The 22,488-nt window shown below is 40.6% G+C and overlaps 1 protein-coding gene across 2 annotated transcripts in view; it reads left to right on the top strand.

Moving 5' to 3' along the window:
* The first annotated feature begins 206 nt into the window (after nt 1–206).
* ABHD5 (abhydrolase domain containing 5, lysophosphatidic acid acyltransferase) overlaps nt 207–22,488 on the top strand; it is a 28,887-nt gene continuing 6,605 nt past the window's right edge. The window contains exons 1-4 of one of the 2 annotated variants that reach the window (XM_082295605.1): nt 207–343; nt 14,177–14,262; nt 14,540–14,912; nt 18,325–18,479. In XM_082295605.1, the coding sequence (XP_082151731.1) occupies nt 213–343; nt 14,177–14,262; nt 14,540–14,912; nt 18,325–18,479 (745 nt within the window). In that variant the 5' untranslated portion in view covers nt 207–212. Of the gene's footprint in view, nt 344–3,285; nt 3,354–14,176; nt 14,263–14,539; nt 14,913–18,324; nt 18,480–22,488 lie in introns of those variants that run through there. The other variant, XM_082295606.1, reaches the window with a different exon arrangement.

The raw sequence follows: 22,488 nt of genomic DNA, 5'->3' as shown, positions 1-22,488 counted from the left end.
GGGCGGCTGGGGAGCGGCCGGGACCCGCACCCCTCTTGGGGGACCATACCCCGTGCCCGCCCGACGCCCACACACGGCCCCGGGGATCGCCGGCAGGGCTCCAGCCCCTGCTGGCCGTGCACGACGCCGCTCGGGGGTGTGGGTGGCCCCGCGCCGATGACGCAGGCGGCGGGCGGGCAGGAGGGAGGGAGTAAGAGAGGGAGGAGCCCGTAATGGCCGGTTCTGCTGCCGTCGCGCTGTCCCTCGCTGCGCTGCCGGCCACCGCCACCGCCGCCCCTCCGCCGCTGTCAGCTCCCGGCCGCCGCGCCGCCGCCATGGCCGATGAGGAGGCTCCCAGCGAAGGGTGAGTGATGCGGCCGCGGGGTCACCCCCGTCCTCCCCGCGGGTGTCCTGGGTGGCGGGAGGAAGCTTTTCGGGGCGCCCGGGCCGTGCCGCCACGGGCGCTGCTCGCCCGCCTCCTCCCGCCGCCAGCCCGTCTGCCCGCGGTGCCTACGGGTTACGGGGCGGCGGCGGCCGGCCCCTGTGTCGGGGTTTGGGTGGGCTCCCGCCTCCCCCAGCGCCCGCCGGGCTCCGGGCTCCGCGCTCCGCTCCGGCCCCACCGCGGTCCGGCATCGCCACTCGCGCGCTTCCCGGCGTGTGGGCACACTGCCTGCCATGTTTTCCTGCCGCACAGCCCGCCTTCCTGCCATGGCTTCCCGCCTCCTGGCACGGACAGGCTCTCGGCAGGGTTTGCCGCCGGCTCCTTGCGAGCCCCGTGCCCCTGCTGCCTCGCCTTCTGCACTGGAGCTCCGCCGTGGCTGGCCAGCTGTTGTCATTGTACACCTGCCTGCAGGTGTGCCCCTGCGCGTTTCTCTGCCGCTTTGCTTTGGCGTATGTACGCACCCCGACTGTCATCCACCCTTCCCTTTGCGCCCCAGAGGTCACACGTCTGTATACGGTGCTGGCCCATGCTCCCGTAAGCCTCTGCAGCTTTATCTGTGCGTACAAATACCCTATCTTCCTGTTCCGTCCATTCTATATGTTCACTGTGATGTAGAGCAGACAGTACACTTGTCAGCCTCTCTTTTGTCATCATTCTATATTTGACAGGAGATGAGAGCACATCTATAAATCACAAGCATACACTGTTGCTCTAACTTTTCCAGTACTGTATGCTATCCCTGGTAACTTTCTCTTTCCTTTCACTGTCCCAAGGCATTCACACCTACTGAAGTAACTCCTATGGCAAAAGTTACCCTCCCCCTGTTCTTGACATACATCTCTAATACTTGTTTATAACTTACACCCTTGCTATATGACTTTATTATAGCTATTAGTCATTCTTCTGCCTGAAATTACATAGTTCTGCACTTTATCTTTTGTCTGTGTACATTCAAATGGTTATATACAAGTTACTAATCCATGGTCCGTTCTTCATGTCACATGTTCTTTACTCATGTATGCCTTCGCAGTGTATGCTTTATTTCTTGTTAATCTTCAGCTTCCATTGCAGACCTGTTCTTATACCCTTCCGTTGCCCCCAAATATGTTGTCTGCCCCTGTAGAATAATACAGTCATCCTGTCTCTGAGTCTGTTTACCAAACGTACTTAATATATCTGCTGGTCACTTATCTCAAAAGTTTGTTCCATCATATTTTATGGTTCTAGTCCAAACAGTCCTCTATCAGAATATATCTAGCTGTGCTTTAGTCACACATGTGCTTTATTCCTTCCGTCAGATGTGTAAATATGCTTTGTATGCATTGTTTACATAAATTTTTCCTCTTTCTCTCTGCTTTAAATATCAGGAGATATATCCCATTGGTGATTGCCTAGCCCTCAAAAACTCATTTCTTACCTTTTCTTCTACATCTCCCTTCTTGCATAACTAAGTCTTGCGTTATTTTGAGAAATCAGACTTAAAATTCTTCAACTACCTGCATGAAACTCATGCCATGCATTCATGACTTCTTAATTAAGGATGTTGCTATTTGCATGTTGTCGTGCTATGTGTCTGTTTTGTTATCTTTCAAAACTACCTGCATCCTCAGTCTTCTTTTTGGTCCTTTTTCCAGTTTGGGATTTTGGTATTTCATCTTACATATTTTCCTGCTCTGCCAGCTCAGTCTGACCAGATCTGAACTATCCATCTTTTCCAAACTCCCTGTTATGCTCTTATCACCATATGTACACAGCATTCTCATTTCAAATGCAGACTCCAAAAGCTTCCCTTTCAAAGCACTATGCAATTTTGTCTAATCTGTAACTCTGCACTCTCCTCCTTTCCTCAAATTAAAATAGCTTTTCAAAATCTTCCCCTCCACACAACCTCTGCCTTCTGCAACATCACCCATGGGAAGCTACAAGTCCCTTTCTTGGTTCTGTGTTCTTTCTGACCTATTCACTCTCTTGAACACGAGTAGCTTGTAAAGCTTCTTGTGGCTGGTTTACAGGTTTTCTAAGTAAGAGTCTTAAAATAGCTCTGCCTCAGCCTGTTTTGTTTGTGTGTTCATTCAGCGCATTAGCCTGAACTGCGTTAGCTGTCTGGTTTGATCACACAGAGTGCTGAGTGCTGCTGAGACCGTGCCAAGCACCCTGAACTCGAGTTGCCTGTCAGGATTGCAGGATCGTAACACTCGTTGATCTGGACATGGGGTTAGGCTGAATTTTCAAGAGGATTATTGCAAGTTTCTCATGTGATTTACACTGCTGGATGGCTTTTAAAGGGTGTTGATTTTCAGAACTTCTGAAAAATTAGACATTGATGTGGTATTTTTCAGAGTAAGCCTCCCAGTTTACTAAAGACTTCTAAGAACAAAATCTCATCATCCTTTTCCATGAATTCGGAAAGTGCATTTGTGTTGAAATGTTAGTGCTTTTATTGGTTGGTTTCTAGCAATAATTAAAAATAGCATTTCTTCATCTTTTGAAACTGAGAAGAGCTCGGTACCCAGGGGAAGTTTATAAACAAGAGAAATATGTTAATCTTTTTTCATTTAGAATGCTGTGGCAGTGATAGGAAGTTACAATATACCATCAAGCCCCTAGATTAAATTACTAGTGACAGGTGCATACAAAGAATAAATGCAAAGTTTATCTGCTCTGAAAACAATAGTGTGACTCAACTTGTTATGCAACACATTCGTTTTGTTTCAATTTGGTAACTGTGTAAAGCATGGTGAAAACAGAATAACAGTGGTTCAGTTACTTTCTGGAAGATCTCAGCTGAAAAATATTCATGGCCCTGTCCTAACTTTGGATTAGAAGATTAACTAAACAAATGTTTTAGTAGTCACAATGACAGTGATTGCTTGATTAACATGTCACCTGCTAGTGATTTCCAAACCTGTTTACAGCCTTGGACCTCCTCTGTGTAAGTTTTAGATGAAGACTTCTGCCCATGAGGCAGACAGCCTAGTGTGAGCCTTTTGCCAGTACTGAATTCACTTATTCACTCTGGATGCAGCAGGACTGCTTATGGCTTGTAATATAACTAGAAATAGCAGCTACTAAATGTATGTATATATACAGAAAAAAAATCCCCAAATCACAATACTGGGGTGTTTTTTTCCCCTCTAAGATAAATGGAATAGCTCACTTTAAAAGAAAACTTTAAGGGATCTGCACTTACAAGCCTACATCAAATTGCTTGTAATTGGCCTGTAGTGTGACAGAATAATGGCTTGGAGTAAAGGTTAAAACATGCACTGCAACACCAGTGTTCACAATTATTTTTGTGTTATCCTATGAGCTTGTTTGTATTACAGAGCTCTTTATACAATTTTGAAGTGAGCTCTTTGATTAATAAAAGAGGAGTAGTTTATTAGGCTTGATAGAGCCTATGTCTCCTCCTTAGTATGATGGTTCACAGTGTTACAGCATGAGGGACACTTTCAACTCAGAATTTTTGCTTGATTTTTTTTTTTTTTTTTTTTGCTGGTTACGTCATCTAGGTGTTAAAGCAAACTGAGTGGATAGGCTGCTGAAAGTGGGGTTCTGCTTACTTTTCTTCTTTCCTATAATGCAGGTGACTGAACGCAGGTTTGGTAGCTACACCTTGCATTTTTAAAAACTGAGTGAGATGTAAGTGCAGTGTGGAAGGCAGATGCAGAAAAAGGTTAAAGGACTTTTCCTTCCTCTTTTCTGATTTTGTCTTTTTGGCTGGCAGGGTTGTGTCAGTCACAGTTTCAGTACTTAATGCCGTTTGTGTTACATGCATGAGCTCATCAGCAGGTATTTGTATGAACAGCTTTTCAGCATTTATAGGATTGTTTCTAATGGTCTCTGGTACTTGAATGAATCTGGGGAGGGAAGGTCTGTGTTCATCAAGGTCTCTCATCTCCCCTAATGCAGGCTAAAGGGATAGAGGGAAAGATGGCGAAATATAACAGGGGCTATCTTCTCATTTTAGTGGCATAAGAAAGATGCTCATAACCCCACTTTCCAAGTGTCAAGCAAAGACGCTTTTTCAGAAGTTGCCAAAGTAGAATTAGGGTATCGTGGGGGGGGGGGGGGTGTCTCAGCCCTAGTGGACATTACAGTAGAGCTATAAATCCAGAGGGGCAGCTAGCTGTGGGGCTGCTATAGTGCTGGTGACTATGGGTCCTTGGAGAATTCAAATTTTAGCCAATATTGCATGTGTTTGGGTATATGCAAAGTTGTTTCAGAGCCTGCTGGGGGCTGGTAGGCCCAGTTAGAGACCTACCTCTTTGAAACGGACACTGTCTGCCAGGGATTCTCTGACTGTTCTGGACTTTTATGGGAGACTCTGAACAACTCTCCCAACTGATAAATAATTAAAATGTATTTTCTTTTATATAGTGGTTTATTAAGATTGCTTGCTAAAGGAAATTTTGATTTTTGTGTTTCATAACTTCTGAATATTTACTTGCAATTCTGACATTGTTTTGGGATAGTTTTTTGTACATGATTTACATTGAGAGCCAGGGAGAAGAGGGCATGCGAGGAAAGGTGAGGAGTGTCTGCATTTACATTGGCTCAGAAAGATCCAGATGAGAAGCTGAGCAGCAGGAGAGGGGTCAGTGGAGAAGAGAGATTTGTGAGTCAGTAAAGCTGTGTAAGGGAATGAGGTCGGTCTAGAATAAGGTTAAGAGGGTAAAAGGAGGATTTTAAGTGGCAGCAAGAAAACATGGTGAGGAATGGCAGAGAAGGAAGGTGCTCTGAGTGTGTTGTAATAGAAAACTCAGGATGATAGGGGACTACAAAAAGGAGGGGAAGATGCAGGCATAAAAAATGTATTCTCTAAAAACAGATGCAGGAGTGCCTGTTGCCATCGAGTAAGTCTGCTCATATATTGAAATGAGGAAGAGAAGGGTGTGGCAATGGGAAAAATACAGAAATGGGGTGGGTCGGTGCTCTAGCCGACCATTGTAGAATTTTTTTCTTGGTTGCATTTAGAAAGTGTCATACTGACACCAAAAGCTTATTAATTATATCTTTAACTTTCCATAAGGGACTTCTGCTATGATGGCTTTTTAGACTCATTTGACTTCTTAACTGTTTTTGAGACTACTTGCACTTCCTTGACAGCTAAAGCATTTGTTGTGTAAGGATGTAGAGAAAATAGTCTGTTATCAAAAGGGTTGTGCACCTCTTAGGTTTTCCAGAAAATGGAAATAAGAATATGTAGTCCAAAATGTTGAATACCAGTTCTTGCGTTTTGACATAGGTAACTCTTTGTCACCTTAGGTGGCTATGGTAAAAGAGCAACGTAGAAGCTGCTCCAATGAGTTGCAGTGAAACAACCCTCAGTGTGTATTCATACTTGTGTACAAGTGGAGTTTGTGTATAGCATGTTTGGAGCTGAGGGAAATGATGATGTGCTTTAGATAGTCTTACATCTGTGTTCTTACACAGGTCGTTATGGAAAAGTGAAAACATTCACCTCCTGTTGACGTAGTGATCTGAATTGTGCATGATATACAATGGAATTTAACCAAAAGATAAGCCGAGTAGAGTGTGGGTGGGCAATGGTGCAGGTTAGTGAGAGGTGCCTGTTGCATGTATGCTTTGCTCTTGTCCAGTTTGATGGAATTTGGAGACAGGCTGAAATGTCCGCTGCTGGCATGGTAGGTATGATAAGGCAAACAGGGATTAAGCAAGGCTGAAGTCATGCAGTATATGAAGGACAGCAGGAGTACATCAGTTGATGTATGAATAAAGTAAAAGCAGTAGAAAGTTAAGTAATATTTGAGAGGCACTAAGATGAAATTTACATTTCCTTAATTTTAAGTATGCTTTTCTTCACAAATTCTTACTGCAATGTGCAGTGTGTTGTTTGTAAAAACACGTGAAAGGTGTGGCGCTGCCAAGTTCTATCAGACTTGAGTTTACTGTGGAGGAGGCAGAGGTAGGACCCCTGTGGTGCCTAACCCCTGTATTACACGTGTGGTCTCTTCACAGGGTTAAGGAGTTTTAGTGGGGCTGTGCAGCTTCTCTGTTTCTTCTCCTCTGCATCTTTATGTCTGTATTATTCCATACTTGCTGTGTGGTTGCTAATACGCTTTTTCTTTGGATTTTTTTTTTATTTTAGCTTTTAAATAAGAGTCTGAAACCTAGTTGGGTGCTACCACTGCTACTTTGTAAGCAGTATGAGCATTGCAGGTTGCAGACTTGGGTGACAGTCCATGGATAAACTTCATTCTTGTGGTACATACTGAAAAAACACTTGCCCTGAAATGGACACCTTTGGGTATAGATGGAAAGAGGGTGGAAGAAATTGTAAAAGTATAGAAGAAGGATACATATGGTTAAAAAAAAAGAAAAAGGTGCTGGAAGACACAGAAGAAAATGTGGAGGGGGCTGCAATTGTGCAAGTTATACTGCAAGGTGTACGTACATCTGAAGCCCACCATGGGAGGGAGCAGAATTGTAGGTCCTCTCCACTTCCACTCAGGTTGCTCAAATGAATTAAAATAAGTGCGGTAAACTTTAATATCTCTAATACAGCCAGAAGATGTCATTGGTTATGGATTCACATTCATGAGGTACGTTTTCAGGTTAATTTTGATAAGTGATAGTTAATTTTGATAAAAACAGTAATAAAATTTGCTTCTGAATTTTTATATTAATTCTGATGTTGAATGTTCTGAACACAGAGTTCAAGATGCAGTAAGTACATGAGGAATGCATTGTTTTCACCTCTGCCCTAATGTAGAGCAACATTCTGCAATAACCTATCATGGGTTTTGTGTTGGAATGGGGCTGATGTATGTTACACTTCCTAGAAATATTATGCAGAGGTTTTCAAAACATTCTGTTTTAATGTTACTGAAGTATCCAAGAGTTTCACAACATCTAACTGCATGGAACATCTTGGCTCAAAACTCATCTAAACAGAACTTTCTGGGCAGGGTTATAATGTCATCAGGGAAAAAAATTGGTATCCTTTTTTAACCTCTTAACAATGATTTCATCAATTTTTTGTCTCCTCACGAAAATGGTAGACTGATATTTCTTAAAGCATTGAGGTGTTTTTGTTCCCATACCATGTTCCTAATACTTGCTTCTGCATCTTGCCTCTTTAGTATGCACTTCAAGGTCTTTCCGTAAGGATCGCAACATTTTTAGTCTGTTCATGCAATGAAAGTGAAACACAGAATGCTTTTCTCCTCCTGATGTTTGTCTGCAACTGCCAGAGTGTTTTGTCCTAGGAACATCTCCTTCAAATTGTTGTGGTTGCTACGTCTGACTTCTATTGTACATGCAGAAGCTTTGTCCCTGGATATACAGTCTTCACAACAACAGTTACTGCATATGCCTGAATGATTCTGACTATATTCACTGTTCTTACAAGACACAAACATTAAGGAACATGCTGCACTTTAGGGACAGGAATGAAGGACTAGAAGGGCTCCTAAAATTAGTTATGCCTTTAAGGTTCTCATGAAATCGTATCCTGAGCCTTGTTGCAGAAACATCCCTACCTTAGTTAAATGCAGACTTGATGTCATGATTATATGTTACTGTCTGTCAGTGGCAGCTCTGACTTAAAAGCTTGGTGTCCTCCACCTTGACTCAGTCTCTTTCTTCCTTGTTAGTTCATAGGCCTGCTGGTTAACTCTCTGGCTTTTCTGTAGCTGTGTTAAACCATAATTATCTGGTTTAAAATAGAGTGTCTTTCAAACCTGAGTTTCACAAATCTGGCACAGAGAACAGCCCCCAAGATGGACCTTGGATGTAGTGATTACTAAAATATTTTTCTTTACATATTAGGGGGTTTTGCCATGGTGGTGTTGCTGGTAATTGTTAACAAAGAAGCATCAATTCTTGCCATAATCAGTCATGTAAACAGCACCCAATATTCTCGTATTTCAGGCTATTAAATTAATGAAATGGGAAAGGAAAAGTTTATAATAACTTAATTGTCATGGATAGAAATGAGCCAGATGTAAACCTGCTACTTTTCTCTGACATTTTGACACAGAAAGTTCTATTTGATTGTGTCATCCTTGACTGTTTCTTTTGCTTTTTATTGCTTCAGGTTATTACTCATAAACTTGAAATTTAGTAACCAAATATAGAATTTGCTCTTTAAACTTGGTGGTGTTGATGGTGGAAGAAACCATCCTCTGTACCCCTTAAGCTTTGTGTAGACTACTGCTGATGCTGAGGAAAAAGCATCCAATGAAAAGGAGATAATGAAAATGGTAAAAGGGTATCTGTAGCTATTTCACTTAAGCATCCATCCTGTGTTAACTGTAAAGTGTTCATAAAGCATTATAGTAAAAGTTTATTTTTAAAATTGACAGTTTGCCATAAATTTGATATGCTGACCTCTTTCCCAGTTATGAATATCTGATGGTTCTTTTCACTCTTCCTTTTTTGTCCATTCTTAGTATTTCTGACCAACTGAAAGGGCTGAATGAGTTGTGAGAAGTAACATGGTGTTTCTATGGGATGAGGTTTCACCTTGGAAGAGTGAACCTTATGTTGCTTATATTTAGATTGCAACATATTGGCAATTTTGAATTCCTTTGCTAGCGCAGTACTGCAAAAATACTTCATGCAGAAACGAGAGGGTAGAACCTGAGCTGTCTTTCCATTAGCTTACCCTTGTTTTTCCCTGTTACAGTATAAGATTCTCTTAATTTGGAGCTAGCTTGAATTGCTGGGTGCTTATAACTGAATTGTCAGCTGAATGACCCTGAAAATCCCAATGCCATTCCTGTTGGTGCTGGGCAGAAACAATACCAAATTCTCTGCATTAATTTGTTTTTCTTTCCTTACTTACTTCTAAATGGCTGAAATTAATTCTGAGAGTCAGGAGACTAGAGGGTTACGGTTTTTGAGAGATCAGCTTCATTCTAATAAGATTTGAGGGTAAAGGGTAAAACTTGAAGTAGTTTCCCATGAGTTCACTCAGTGTTTCAGCTTTTTTAAGTTTTTGAGCTTGCTCCCTAGCTAAAATCTTGGTAGTTAGCAATATTATCTGCAAAAGTTCAATTAAAAATATTAAGTACATTTGTTTCCTGAGAGCAAGACAGAAACAGATGTGCAGCTCTGATGTTTGTGCATTCAGTTACTTTCCCATAAGCCTCTGTTTAGAAGCTGTTGCATATTTGTTTCATACCCTGAGCTCTGGCCTCCTTAGTGATGTAATTTTAAAGTCCAAATAATTCTTTGTGACAGGAAAATCTATTCTACGCACTCCTGTCACTGCTGCACGGTTTTTGGTCTGTACTGGGAGTTTTGATTACCATACTAATTTCAAAATTCTTAGTGAAAAGCTGATTTTATATTCAACACTTTAGAAAGGTTTCTGCATGTCCTGTCTTGGTGGGTCAGCAATTTTTGACAGGTGATCATGTAGCAATGATATTGTATTCATTTACTCTGGTTTGGTGGAGTTTTGTTACCTTTTTGCAACCTGTTTGCAAACCCCAGGTTCTTTGATTTGCTGTTTTGCCACACAGGCTTTCCATAGGTCATGACAGCTAGGTCTGCAATGCTGGTGTATGTGGGGAGATGCCTCCATTGAATGATTTCAAGCTTACTACATCTTGTAAGCCATGCATTCATGTTATTCTAATGTAAGTAAATTAAAAGCTTGAAAAGTGAGAGGATGAGCTCCATTTCTGTACATTTCTATCTCCTAGATAGAGTTATAAGCAACTTCTGCTGAATATCTTTATGTGGTAGAGGTTCCATTTTTTAAATCCACATTATAAGCCAGAAATCAAATGGATTGTTCAGCTGTTTCAGTACATATCTCATTGTTGAAATAGATGTTTTCAATTCTTCAGCTGTATCTAAGCTTTCACAAACTTTTTGTGAGTGTGTCAAATTTGTGACTGGCTACAGATCTATCAATTGTCTTGCATGAAATCAATCCTCACCAAGCTGAACAGGGTTAATAGAGCTGGCAGAAAGGTAACTGTGGTACAACCAATTTGCCACATTCTTCATTGGGTTTGATCTGAGTTGTGGAGGTGGATGGGTGGGTCATGCTCACTGTACCTCTGCCTCTACTTGATTCTCAGTTCTTTTGGAAGTTACCCTCGAGCAATTCAAGCAGTGCTGTGACAGCAAGTTCTTGATTCATATTATACATACACTGAAAAGCTGGACTTTAGTAACCTTATAGTCTTTTCATATTAACATTCAAACAGCTAAGGAAAAGCAGTATTATCCAGAGCTACATTTTGCACAATGTTCATTCATTGTCAAAATTAAATGTCAAAATGTAGTAGTAATTACTTATTTTCATCCTTTCTTATGCTTGCAACCAGGGTCTCAGACCACTTGCTCCAACCAGCCAATCTGTTAGAGCCTGCCTGGTGGCTTGGCCCCTGCACATGGTGGTTGCAGCTCCCCCTTGTCAGATGTTTGTGCCTGTGTCCCTTTTGTTTGCATTATTTATTACTGTATTTGATCATCAGCATAGGCTACTGATGGTCTCCACTAATCTTCTAGCCTCACATTAATCACCTTGACTTTCTCTAAGGTCGTTCAGTGGGTGTCTCCAGGGCTTTCCCTTACCTTCTGGTCTCCTTCCCTAGATGTATCAGAAGTGTGGAAGTCTGTGTGGAGGTCTGTTGGCAAAGAGAGGGACTTCTTTGAATGCCTGGCAGGTCAGCAGCCCCCTGCCTGGTAGCCTCTGATTTTTCCAGCCTATGTTACTGCAGACCTTGTCAGACAGATGTGAAAAATGTAACTGACCCCAAACTGAAGATGCAAGGAATCACCCTGTGCAATGCTTTGCCCCGCTGCTGGTTATTGGTTATTTTAGCATGGATGTGCACGCTGGGTTTTGTTACTACATGGCCACAAACAAATATACACGTTAAATTCCACTGGTTATGTGCCTTGGTAATTTGATGTGTAACACCTGTAAGTACATTTGATAAAAATATTATAAAAATTTGCACTGTCAGTTGCCAAATTTATTTCACACTTTTTGAAATAGCAAGCAGCTAAGGCCAATGGATCTCTTATCTCCTCAAAATACAAGATTCTGCTCTTGACTTTGTAAAAAGACAGGTGGGAACAGAGTGTGAGGGAAGTGGTGGGTGATGAGAGCAGTATGGGGTTTGCTTCTGGCAGTGGGTAGCTACTGCTGAAATCTTCAGTTTTCTTTCTTAACTCATCTCCATTGCTGTGTGCACACTGCTTAGCAAGGTCCACTGCTTCATTTTTGGCATTATATAGTACTTACAGCTTTATATCACAGAAATAAAAATGATAGACCATGTAAGCAATGGATGCTCCTGTATGCATTTAGAAGACACATGTAGCACAGATGTACAAAAGAAATAATACAACTATAGCCTTCCAAAATTATCAGAAAAATTATTCAAATAGATTAAATAGATGTTTCTTCTCCACATGTGGAAAACATCTAGCAATGTGGTAAATAATTTTTGGAAGGAGGGAAACAAAAGATTTAAGTCTTGAATATACGTAACGAAATACTTTCTTTCAAAAATAATGCTTCTAGAAATTGCTCACTTTTTTTTGCCTGAAAGCCTTCACTGTTTACTCTTTTAGTTCAGCAAGTACAACAGGACAGAATTGCAAACATAGTTTTAATTTTAAAAGCTTCGGTTTGCTGACTGCATTTGTCAAACTATACATGTATGCAATGTCTCTTCTGAATTAAAATCTAAATATTTTTAAACAGTTCTTATAACTAACAAAAGAAAGAGTGGGCGACTTTACCATTCTGATACATTTTCCTAAATAATTTTCTTAAGTATCCAGGTGCCTCCCTAGGACTAGGAAATACAATTCTGGGACTGTGATCAGTAGATGTCACTTCTATTTCATTGTGGCCATATCTCTGCTCTGTTTTCTTGTTGACGTGTTGCAGCTTTACATTTCTGTAGATAAATAAATAAAATCTTTAAAGTATTTTCTTCTCTGAATCAGTGGTTTTTCTGAGAAGAAACAGTACAGAGAGTTTCAGCTCAGGGGAAATAGTGACTGGTTTTGTTTCTGACCTAAGAGTTAAGAATGAAAATGCCAAGTTGAGCATTTAACTAACAGAAAGCTTGACTCAGAAGAGTGGTGACCTAGCTGTTGTTTAATAATTCACCAGAGTAATTCATAGCACTGGACACAATAAGCATTATTGTTAAACTCGGATTTCACGGTTACTTGCGGGTGAAATTACTCTTGGCTTGTCCCAGCTTTAACTTCTTAAAAATCTTACTTTTAAATAAATGCATAGTTTAATGTGGAAGCAGAATATTTGGATGCCCATTTACCTGTAAGGTGCTAAGTTCCTTCATTTCCTAGATTGCATGACCACACAGCATGGAAGGATGTACAACCATGTGTTCCCAGTCTCTCAATTATAATGATGATAACAATTCTCATGGTCCCTCCTTATAACAATTCCAGTGGTCTAGTGGGCCAGGAAGGTTATTTACAGAACAGCCAGATATCAGTGTAGAGGAGTAAATAATACTGAATAGCAGTGGGCCTGGGTGATTGGATGATTAATCCTTTCTGGTCAGATATGGTTTGGGGCTTTTTTTTCTTGATGTCTCCTAACAGTTTTCTGTGAATCCAAACAATGCTGCTTGCAGTTGCATTGTGCATCCCCAGAAAACCTTCCATGTCGTATCATAAATTTAAGTAGCTATGCAGCTGAGGTAGGTCAGCCCCTTAGAATATGTGGAGAAGATCCTGTGGATAAAGAACTTGTGGGGCCAGATCTTTAATTTATTACTGATGTGTTGTGCACACAAAAACTGGACGTTAGTAACCTAATAGTCTTCTTGCATTAGTCATTGTATAACCAACGCTCTCAGTGTTCAGTGCTGAAAATTCTGTAACTAACTGGAAGGCAGTTCAGTTCAGAAAGCAGAAAAAGAGTGCTAGAGAAAGTTGATGTGGTAACTTAGTGACTTTTGGATCCTCTTCCCCGTGAGGAATGGTCCTGCAGTAGCAGCCTTTGCACTGATAGTCTAAGCCACTTCAAAACCAGGTGAGAGGCAGAAAAATAAGATTCTGCCTTAAAAACAAGGGATAAATTAGCACCAGGAAAAGCTGTACCAAATTGCCGTATCCTTTGCAGCACTGTGTGAGGCAATGCTGCCAGCTGAGTCATTCCCCCTGCTCTCATGGTCAAGGTGGCAGTACCAAGATAGTAACTGACAGCTGGAAAAGCAGCTTCTGTTGAGGGAATTGCTGGTTTGTTTTCCTCTGGGATTTTGTTTCTAAGTTCATAATTAAGGTCCAAGGTTTTGCTTTGCTGGGATAAACCTGCTCATTTTTCACTTTTTCAATTTAGAGTAATAATCAGCTCCGGTTAGGCTGTGGAATGTACAGCTTATTGCTTTTTTGGAAATAATAGGTTCATGCAAGGTTATGCATGTGCAGGCAGACTTCCAAAGAACTTGAGAGGAGGCTGGAAACTCCAGTGATTGTTACATGTCCTGCCAAGCTTGTTGAGTTGATGTGAGGGCTCATGTCTCCAGATCAGTATACTGTGATATCAGGACACAGTGGAAAAACTGCTCACCCTTTGAAGAATGCCCCTGATTGTGATGCCATTTTATAAAAAGTCACGAAAAAGTGAATTCCCTCCCACTGCACAATCCTGTTCTTCACACTGTGTGCTTAATGTGGACTCTCTTATGAAGAGCAGCAAAAGAAATGTCTTCAAAGCATTAGTGCCAAAAATTACCATGCTGCTCAAGACGTTTTTCTTCTGTATTGCTGTTGTAGGTTCGGATGGTTATTCAGCTGGCTTCCTGCCTGGTGTCCCACATCACTGCTACACCTTAAAGAGGCTGAGGACAAAATGCTAAAATGTAAGTCTTTGGTTTTTAATAAGTTTCACAGATACAACTAGATTTTCTATAAATTTACATTAAATATAATGGAAGAAGTTTTTCAGTATGGCTTTTACACTATGATGAAATAAACAGGTTTAAAATTACATATTAATTTTCCACTTACGTAGATATTTCATTAGAGGCTCTCTCCTTTGAAAGGACCTCCTATTTAAAACAGTGATTTCTGTAGAGTGTACTTTGTATTTTGTCATGCATGTCTAGCAACATAATTTTTTCCCATTTTTTTCTCCAGGTATTGCAAGCACATACAATAAACGATACGTGTATATATCTAATGGAAATAAAATATGGACACTGACGTTCTCTCCAGACCTTTCAAATAAAACTCCACTTGTTCTCCTGCATGGGTTTGGAGGAGGTGTTGGACTGTGGGCTCTCAACTTTGAAGATCTCTGTGAGAACAGGACCGTTCATGCTTTTGACCTCCTGGGATTTGGACGTAGCAGTAGACCACACTTTGACACTGATGCTCGGGAAGCAGAAAATCAGTTTGTGGAATCCATAGAAGAATGGAGAAAGGAGGTGGGGCTAGAAAAAATGATTTTGCTTGGACACAACCTAGGTGGATTCCTGGCTGCTGCTTACTCCTTAAAATATCCATCAAGGTATGTGAAAATAAAGGAATGAAGGGATTCCTTTTCTGTATTTGACTAGTGATTTTAATATAGATTTTATTTCATCAGGCTCTTTATATCTTTACATAAATGACTGTGATGATTTAACGAAATTCTAAGACCAAAGTATTAATTGTATGGTTTGTTTCCAGGTGAATGAAATAGGTAGATATGGTAAACATGATTTTCTGTATACTTTCCTGTTCCTCTTCAGTTCAGTACCCCCTTGCCATGTTAGAAGGTGAAATAGCAATGAATATATTTATTGGGTGAATGTTTTGTCTCAAAGATTGTTTTGTGAAGGGAAAATAGGCCTGTTCCTGCCAGACTTCGCACTCTTATGGATAACATTGAAACTTCTGAATGTAATTCCCCTAGGTAATTTATGCCTATATGCTAGCAGTCAGCCTGGTGCCAGCAGGATGATGTAAAAATTATTTTAGTGACTCTTTGTTTTAAATTATCTGTATGCCACTTCATATTTCTTCTTTGCAAGACAACCCAGCTGCAACAGTTCTCTAATTATATTTCATCAGCATTTTCTGCACCATGTTGTGTCCAACAGTTAATACCTTTTTTTTCCTTTTAAAGTAGTAATTTGTTTCTTTTATGTATGTGGTTATATGTCTGGTTATATATCCCCTGATGAGCTAGGATCCTACCAACTGAGGGAATTCTGTATGAAAAAAAAAGACAATGCTTTTGCTGGGCTACATATAGTGGTCTCCTATGAAAAACTGAATATAAGCTTAACTCTCCACATCATACGGCAGTTTCTGTTTTATACTAAACATATCTTATTCTTTTCTATTCGTGTCAAGTTTTACTGTTTCTTTGTTTCTCACTTGGATATATTTGAAGTAATTTCATGCATCATTTGTCCCTAAAACACTTTGCCTTTTTCTTTCTAAATGGACAACAGTTAGCACAAGTGGCTGGAAATGATGTGTGAAAGTAGGTGTGTTTCTAAATCCAGAATTGCTAAAAAGAAATGCAATCCTCTGCTTTAGGGATGCAAACCTATTATCCTTATAGTTACAAAACCAACTTTTAGCTAACTGTAGTTAGCTTTTTGTAGGGATTACTTATAAGTTCCTTACCTCTTTTTCCAAAGTATCTATAAATGGCACTGTCCTATCCCTGTGGGATGGGATATTGGTTTTGCCCACTGCTGACATATATCAAAAGCAATGCTTTGTTTTCATGCATCACTGTGCTTAAGTTGGGGTTAATTAATTTGGGGATGTTTCAGTTTGTGCTCTCACATTACTAATGTTTCTCTGGAATTAAACTAAGACCACCAAAATAGCAAATTGACTGCTAGGGTCTTAAAAGAGCATTTAATCAAGTGATAAATATAGCACAGCTTTCAGCCAGGTTATCTACCAATGCATTAGAGGCTTAAGGGATTCTGGATACATATTGTTAGGAAAGTAGATCTGTTTCTCCAAGCATGGATGATCCATTAATTTGCTGCACTGTACCAGAGTTGCTCATGGAAAATCCGAGGCTACTAATCCAAAAGGATTCCCATCTAGCATATCGCCAAGTTGAAGTGGGCCATGATTTTCAAATACTGTACTTTCTGGACATTTACTTTTGGAATTATTCTCATGGTCAACCTCCCATTATTCTGGGTTATGTTTTAGGCTTGATTACCAAAAGGAGAAATGCCAAATAGGAAGGAAAGTATTAAGAAAGGAAGCATGAAACAAAGCTTACTCTACTTTTATTTATTCATTTGCTGTATTATACTTAATGCCATAGTTTGTGCACAGAATGTGTAGCTGTCCTCAATGGCTCCTCATTGCTTGCACTGCTTTGCCTCTGATCTCTCCTGCTTGTTTTGTACAGTCCTCTCTTACTGTTGTTGTTTGCTGCAGGGTGCAAGTATGCTTATAGCTCAGCCAACAACCAAGAAACATCTTTGTGAGGTTAATCCTTTCCAACCCTTCATTCCAAGCACAAGTTTTTGGTTTCCCAACTGATTATAATCCAGAAATAGCTTTTGGCATCACTTCTGGCATCATTTTAGCCACTATGGACTCTTCTGTGTTAATATCTAATCCCATGGCTTTAACAGGGAAGGATGTAATGAAGGAAAAAGTGAAGATAAAAAGGTAAAAAGTTAAAGACAAAAATATAAAGATTTAGGTTAGATAAGACTTTTAGGATCTAGTCCAGCTGTTAACCTAGTACTGCCAAGTCCACCACTAACCTGTGTCCTTTAAGCACTGCATTCACACATCTAAATACCTCCAAGGATGGGTACTCAACCACTTCCTTGGGCACAGTATCATAAAATGCTACAGGCTGGAAGGGACCTTCAGGATCATCTAGTTCCAACCCCCCTGCCATGGGCAGGGACACCTTCCACTAGACCAGATGGAACAAGACAGCCTGTTCCAATGCTTGACAGCTCTTTCAGTGAAGAAATTTTTCCTAATATCCAATCTAAACCTTCCCTAACACAACTTGAGGCTGTTTCCTAATGTTCTACTGCTTGCTTCTTGGGGGAAAAAAGACCAACCCCTACCTTACTACAGCCTCCTGACAGGTAGTTGTATACAGCGGTAATGAGGAAGCTGCCATGGAAAATCATCTTAAATATGGAAAACTGTAGTTAAGAGTCACTTTTTTCCAGAAATCACCAGTATCTAGGACAGTTAGAATAGGTGTTATGGGATTAAACAGAAATGGATGATTCTAGCCTACCAGGATGAATTAAAATTTTGATTGAGGGGGACCCACAGCATGAAGTGATCGATAGTTGCATGTGCTGGAGACTCCTGCTATGCTCTCTGTACTGATATTCCTTTGAGTAATAATTGTACAAATTGCTTCTCTGATGTTTTCTTTCATGACCTAAAATCAATAAATTTAGAAGAAAACTGCTAGTTTTGCTCTGCCCTTCTCAGTTTAAATTTTACTTTGATAAGATGATTTTTCAGTTAAATTGTCTCTTCTTTGAACGGAGATCTTAGACTTCTAGCAACTTCACTTAAATGAAACAGATGCAATTATCCTCTTTTCTGTCAAATTAAACTGCTCCTGCAAATAATATTGACTGAGCATTTAGATTAGCCTATTTTTAGAAACAGAAACAAGACTATCCTTTCTCTCAAATGTTTGTGACGGTGAGTATCTTTAAAATACTGAGCTTCTCTTTGTGACACATGCTTCCATGTTTCTGGTGTTCATACATATGATTAGAGGCAATTCACTCTCTAATTAGTAACTGAAATCAAAACCATTGATGAATCAGAAACTAGGTAATAAGCCTCTGTGATAGAAGTGACTAAAGTAGGCTATCTGTATGTATCTGTAAAACAGCACATTTTCGTCATGCTCAGTTAAAGAAAAGCTACTGTACCTTAAACCATTGAACCTTTTTTGCCAACAGGGTCAAGCATCTTATCTTAGTGGAGCCATGGGGTTTTCCAGAGAGGCCTGATAATGCTGAACACGAAAGACCAATTCCAATCTGGATCAAAGCACTAGGAGCTATATTGAGTCCATTTAATCCATTAGCTGGGCTAAGAATAGCAGGACCCTTTGGTGAGTTTTAGCTACTCTTTAATACCATTTCTGTTTTGGTTAAACATAAACATGGAGCAGACAGCAACTTATGATAAGCTTTTTTGCAAGTCTATATCACCCATGGAGGAAAGAGTTGGAGGAGAAAGTGGGAGTTGTTAAGGAAAGTTGAACTCTTTAGGAAAGAAGACAAACTCTTGCTATTAGAAATACTGGTACGATGCAAGCTACAGTTATGATCTGTACAGGCTTCAGTTATAGTGAGTTGGATTATGCAGATGTCTGTTGGGGACCCCTAACAAAGAGGCATGAATGTGAAAGGTTTTTTTCTGGTTGCCTCTGGTCACAATCCATTTTGCTTCCTTTCTAACTCCAGTTTGATGAGCAAACAGGATTTACAAATTCCCTTAAAGTTAGAAGGCAGTCTCTCATAAATGCGAAAATCTTTGGCCTGAGTTTAGAGAAGTTGAAACTGGGTTCTTTCTGTTAGCCATTTTCTTACTACTCTAGCAAATCTTGTGGGCCTCATTATGCTGGCAGTTCATATTTCCATTTCTTCAACAGCACTGATAGGATGGTAGATAAACTCTCTGTACCCTAGTACTAGGGCTAGATAGGGCTGACCAAAAATACCATGGTTTTAGTTCATCTGGGGTGTGGGGAGAAGAGTGTAATAAAATCTTGAAGTGATTATATGTATTCTTTCTAGAAGAGAAAGAGGTTATCTGTCTGTTACTCTCTGTGCTGCAGAATTATCTTGTGGAGAGGCTTGGATAAAAGATATCCTTCAGGCCCCTCACAAATTAAAATTAACTCACCTCTTCATCATTTCTGGTATTCAGTCTGAAGATAAACTTGTGAGATTTCTAGGCATTGTTTACATTTAAACCACATCTGTTTCCTAAATCTGTTTCTATAGAATATATATTTTAATATGCTGATTTGTTTGTTTCTTTTCTGTAGTGTGACAAATTTAGTTTTTCAGACAAGCAACATGTTTTGTACAAACAGATTTTTTTTAAAGTAAAATGCTAATTCAGTTAACAAAATGACCTGGAGCATATTGAGTGATATGCACTGATTTAATGTGTGCATGCATAGATTAATCCACACGGGAAAATTCAAAGCTGAAATAGTCTCCCTTAGCAATAAGTGCAGTCAAACCATAATGCAGAAGCAGACTCTGTCTTGGCAAGGTGTCCCCAAACCTAGCCTCCCTTATAGGTTGCCTTGGAGGGCAGTGCCTTTAAAAAATTTTTCATCTGTTTCTCACTGCACTGGTAAAAATGTTTTCTGTCACCAACTTAAGTTCCTGACAGGTGAAACATAGTTCTTGGAGAAGGGTAGGTCTAAACACAGTGCTGTGAGTAGGTGTCAGACCTAACCTGCTGAAAAGGCACTGAACTGAACCCCAGGTTTCATTCCACCTGCAAATGTGCTTAAGCTGATGGGAAGACATAGTTGTTTGAACCATACTCTAAAGCCAATTGCTCTTGTTCAAAGGCATGAGTTAGGCACTTAAATGTGAGCCAGGTTCATTGGGATATCACAATAGAATCACAAGGATATTTAATCAGACCTGCAGGCGAATACTTAAAACTGGGGGAGAGACAGAATCCAGGGATATTTTTTTCTTTGCGTGGTTTCCAGGTAGTTGATTTGCATGTTTTCCTTCACTTAACTGGAACAGTCACCCAGGAGTCTGACAGTTTGGTGGGGGTTTGGTGCTTTGGTGCCAGAGCTGGATGCCTGAAAATTCCTCAGGACAACAGAAATGTCACTGTGACCACACCCTTTTTGTGGAACTTGGTGTCTTCAATGTTAGAATTTCTTATAGCATTTTCATAGACACTGTGGAAAACATCAGCCAGACAATTCAGAATTTCTTCAATAAACATTACAACAATGATTTACAGTGTGATTTCATTCCAAAATTTGTTCCAAGTTGCCTTGAATCCTTGTTTCATTCTCCCCTGTAAATTCCCAGGGAAAAACTGCTTTGGACTTGGACCCACAGACAAGACACTTCTTATCAAAATGGAAAGTGAATTCTAAAATTTGGTAACACTTCATGCTGTGGCCTCTGTGCTCATAGCAGGGCGAGACACTGAATTAGTCTCTTTCTTCCAAGTACTCTTATTCCAAGCCAGCTGTGTTCACTTGTGTTCAGAAAACCCAAACACACAGAGAAAGAAGTCCAGCAATTGTATGCTGTGTAGGGAAAATAGGGCAGAGCCAATTGCCAGACTTCTACAAAATCTTCATTGCTTTGGGAGTTAAATCGCTGTTTCATAAGGGAATTATTTTCTCTTGCACTGTATTAGTTTTCTAAATCTGTTTAAAGCATGCATAAGGGCGTGTTGCAATCGTCTCAAGGTTATGAAAGCATAGATCACTGTGACAAGGTCTACATAAATAATACCAGCCCTTTGCCCAGTGTGGGGTATGAAGTGACATCATCAAAATTGCACAGATTAACAACAATATGAAGTTCCTACCATCTGGAAAAGGGGAAACATTCAGTCACACTCAGTCAGTTCAATGTCCACGTGGAGACCAGTGATGAGTTCCTCGCAGATCAGTGTTGGGATGGGCTGTTACGCATCTTTGTCAGCAACATGGACAGTGGGATCGAGTGCACCCTCAGCAAGTCTGCTGATGGCACCAAGCCGTGTGGTCAACAAGCTGTAGAGAAGGGATGCCATCCAGAGGAACATGGACAGGCTTGAGAGATGGGCCCATGGCAACCTCATGAAGTTTAATGAGGCCATGTGCAAGGTCCTGCACCTGGGTCAGGGTAATCCAAACCACCTCTGAACAGAGAACAGATTAAGGGCAGCCCTGAGGAGAAAGACCTGGGGTGTTGGTTGATGAGAAGCCCAAAATGACCCACCAATGTGTACTTGCAGCCCAAAAAGCCAAATATATCCTGGGCTGCATTAAAAGCAGTGTGGCCAGCAGATTGAGGGAGGTGATTCTCTCGCTCTGCTCTGTTCTCCTGAGATGCCATCTGGAATACTGCATCCAGCTCTGGGGCCCCAATATAAGAGTGTTGGAGGCATACCTGTGGGAGATAGTCGTGAGGAGGGACATGAAGATGGTCGTGCTGGAGGCACCTCTCATATGAAGACAGGCTGAAAGAGTTAAGATTCAGAAGAGAAGGCTTTGAGGACACCTTGTAGGAGCCTTACAGTACCTAAAGGGGGCCTACAAGAGAGGTGGAGAGAAATTTATTACAAGGGTGTGTAGTGATAGGACAGGGGCTAAGGGCTTCAAACTGAAAGGGTTGGATCAGATATTTGGGATGACTAATGTTCTTAGACTAAGATTAGCCTTCTGGTGAGGCTCTTGTCCCAGAGATCCATCTGGTCAATGTAGAAGAGACTTCTTCCTTAGAGAAGTTATTCAGAAAAGGTGCTTAAGTTCAGAAGGGCTGAACTGGCCCCTGAAAAGACACACACCTCTACTGGCTTGTTAGGAGAGCATGAGGACAATGGTTTTAACATTCAGTCTCTTCATTTATTCCAGTACTTGTGCCTTATGTTAGGACTTCTACCCCTGTTTTTTGTCATAGACTTCTGTTCTTTCAACCACACACTAGTTGGATGAACTGGCTTCAGAAGCAGACTGTTCTGTAAGAGGAGATGACAGACTTAAGCAAGAAAAGCACCCCAGCTTTTTCAGCAGTGCCTTCTGGTCCTGAAAGGTGTGATGCATTTAGCCTACTAGATACTGCCAGAGAAAGGAGAAAGTGTCAGTATCATGTGAGACTAAACTGGTGACAAAAAGACACTGCTTAGCCCTTTTGCAGGTCCCCATTGTAGGTTTCTTCTATTGCTGTAGTGACCATACTCAAACATTCCCCATATGTATTCAGCAGGGGGAGCAGCATAAAATTCTTTAGAGTGTTTGTATTTCATTCATGTTAGGTGTAATTCCATCATGCAGCTAATTCCAAGACATGTAAGTGGTAAAGCCAAATACAGGTTTAGAAGCCACGAGTTTCAAGGGGATGTGTTTTGAGGGCTCT

This window comes from Coloeus monedula, assembly GCF_965178545.1.
Source record: "Coloeus monedula genome assembly, chromosome: 1".
Classification (NCBI taxonomy): Eukaryota; Metazoa; Chordata; class Aves; order Passeriformes; family Corvidae; genus Coloeus; species Coloeus monedula.
The sequence above is the reverse complement of the archived record's forward strand: the minus strand, read 5'-3'. Positions and strand labels throughout refer to the sequence as shown.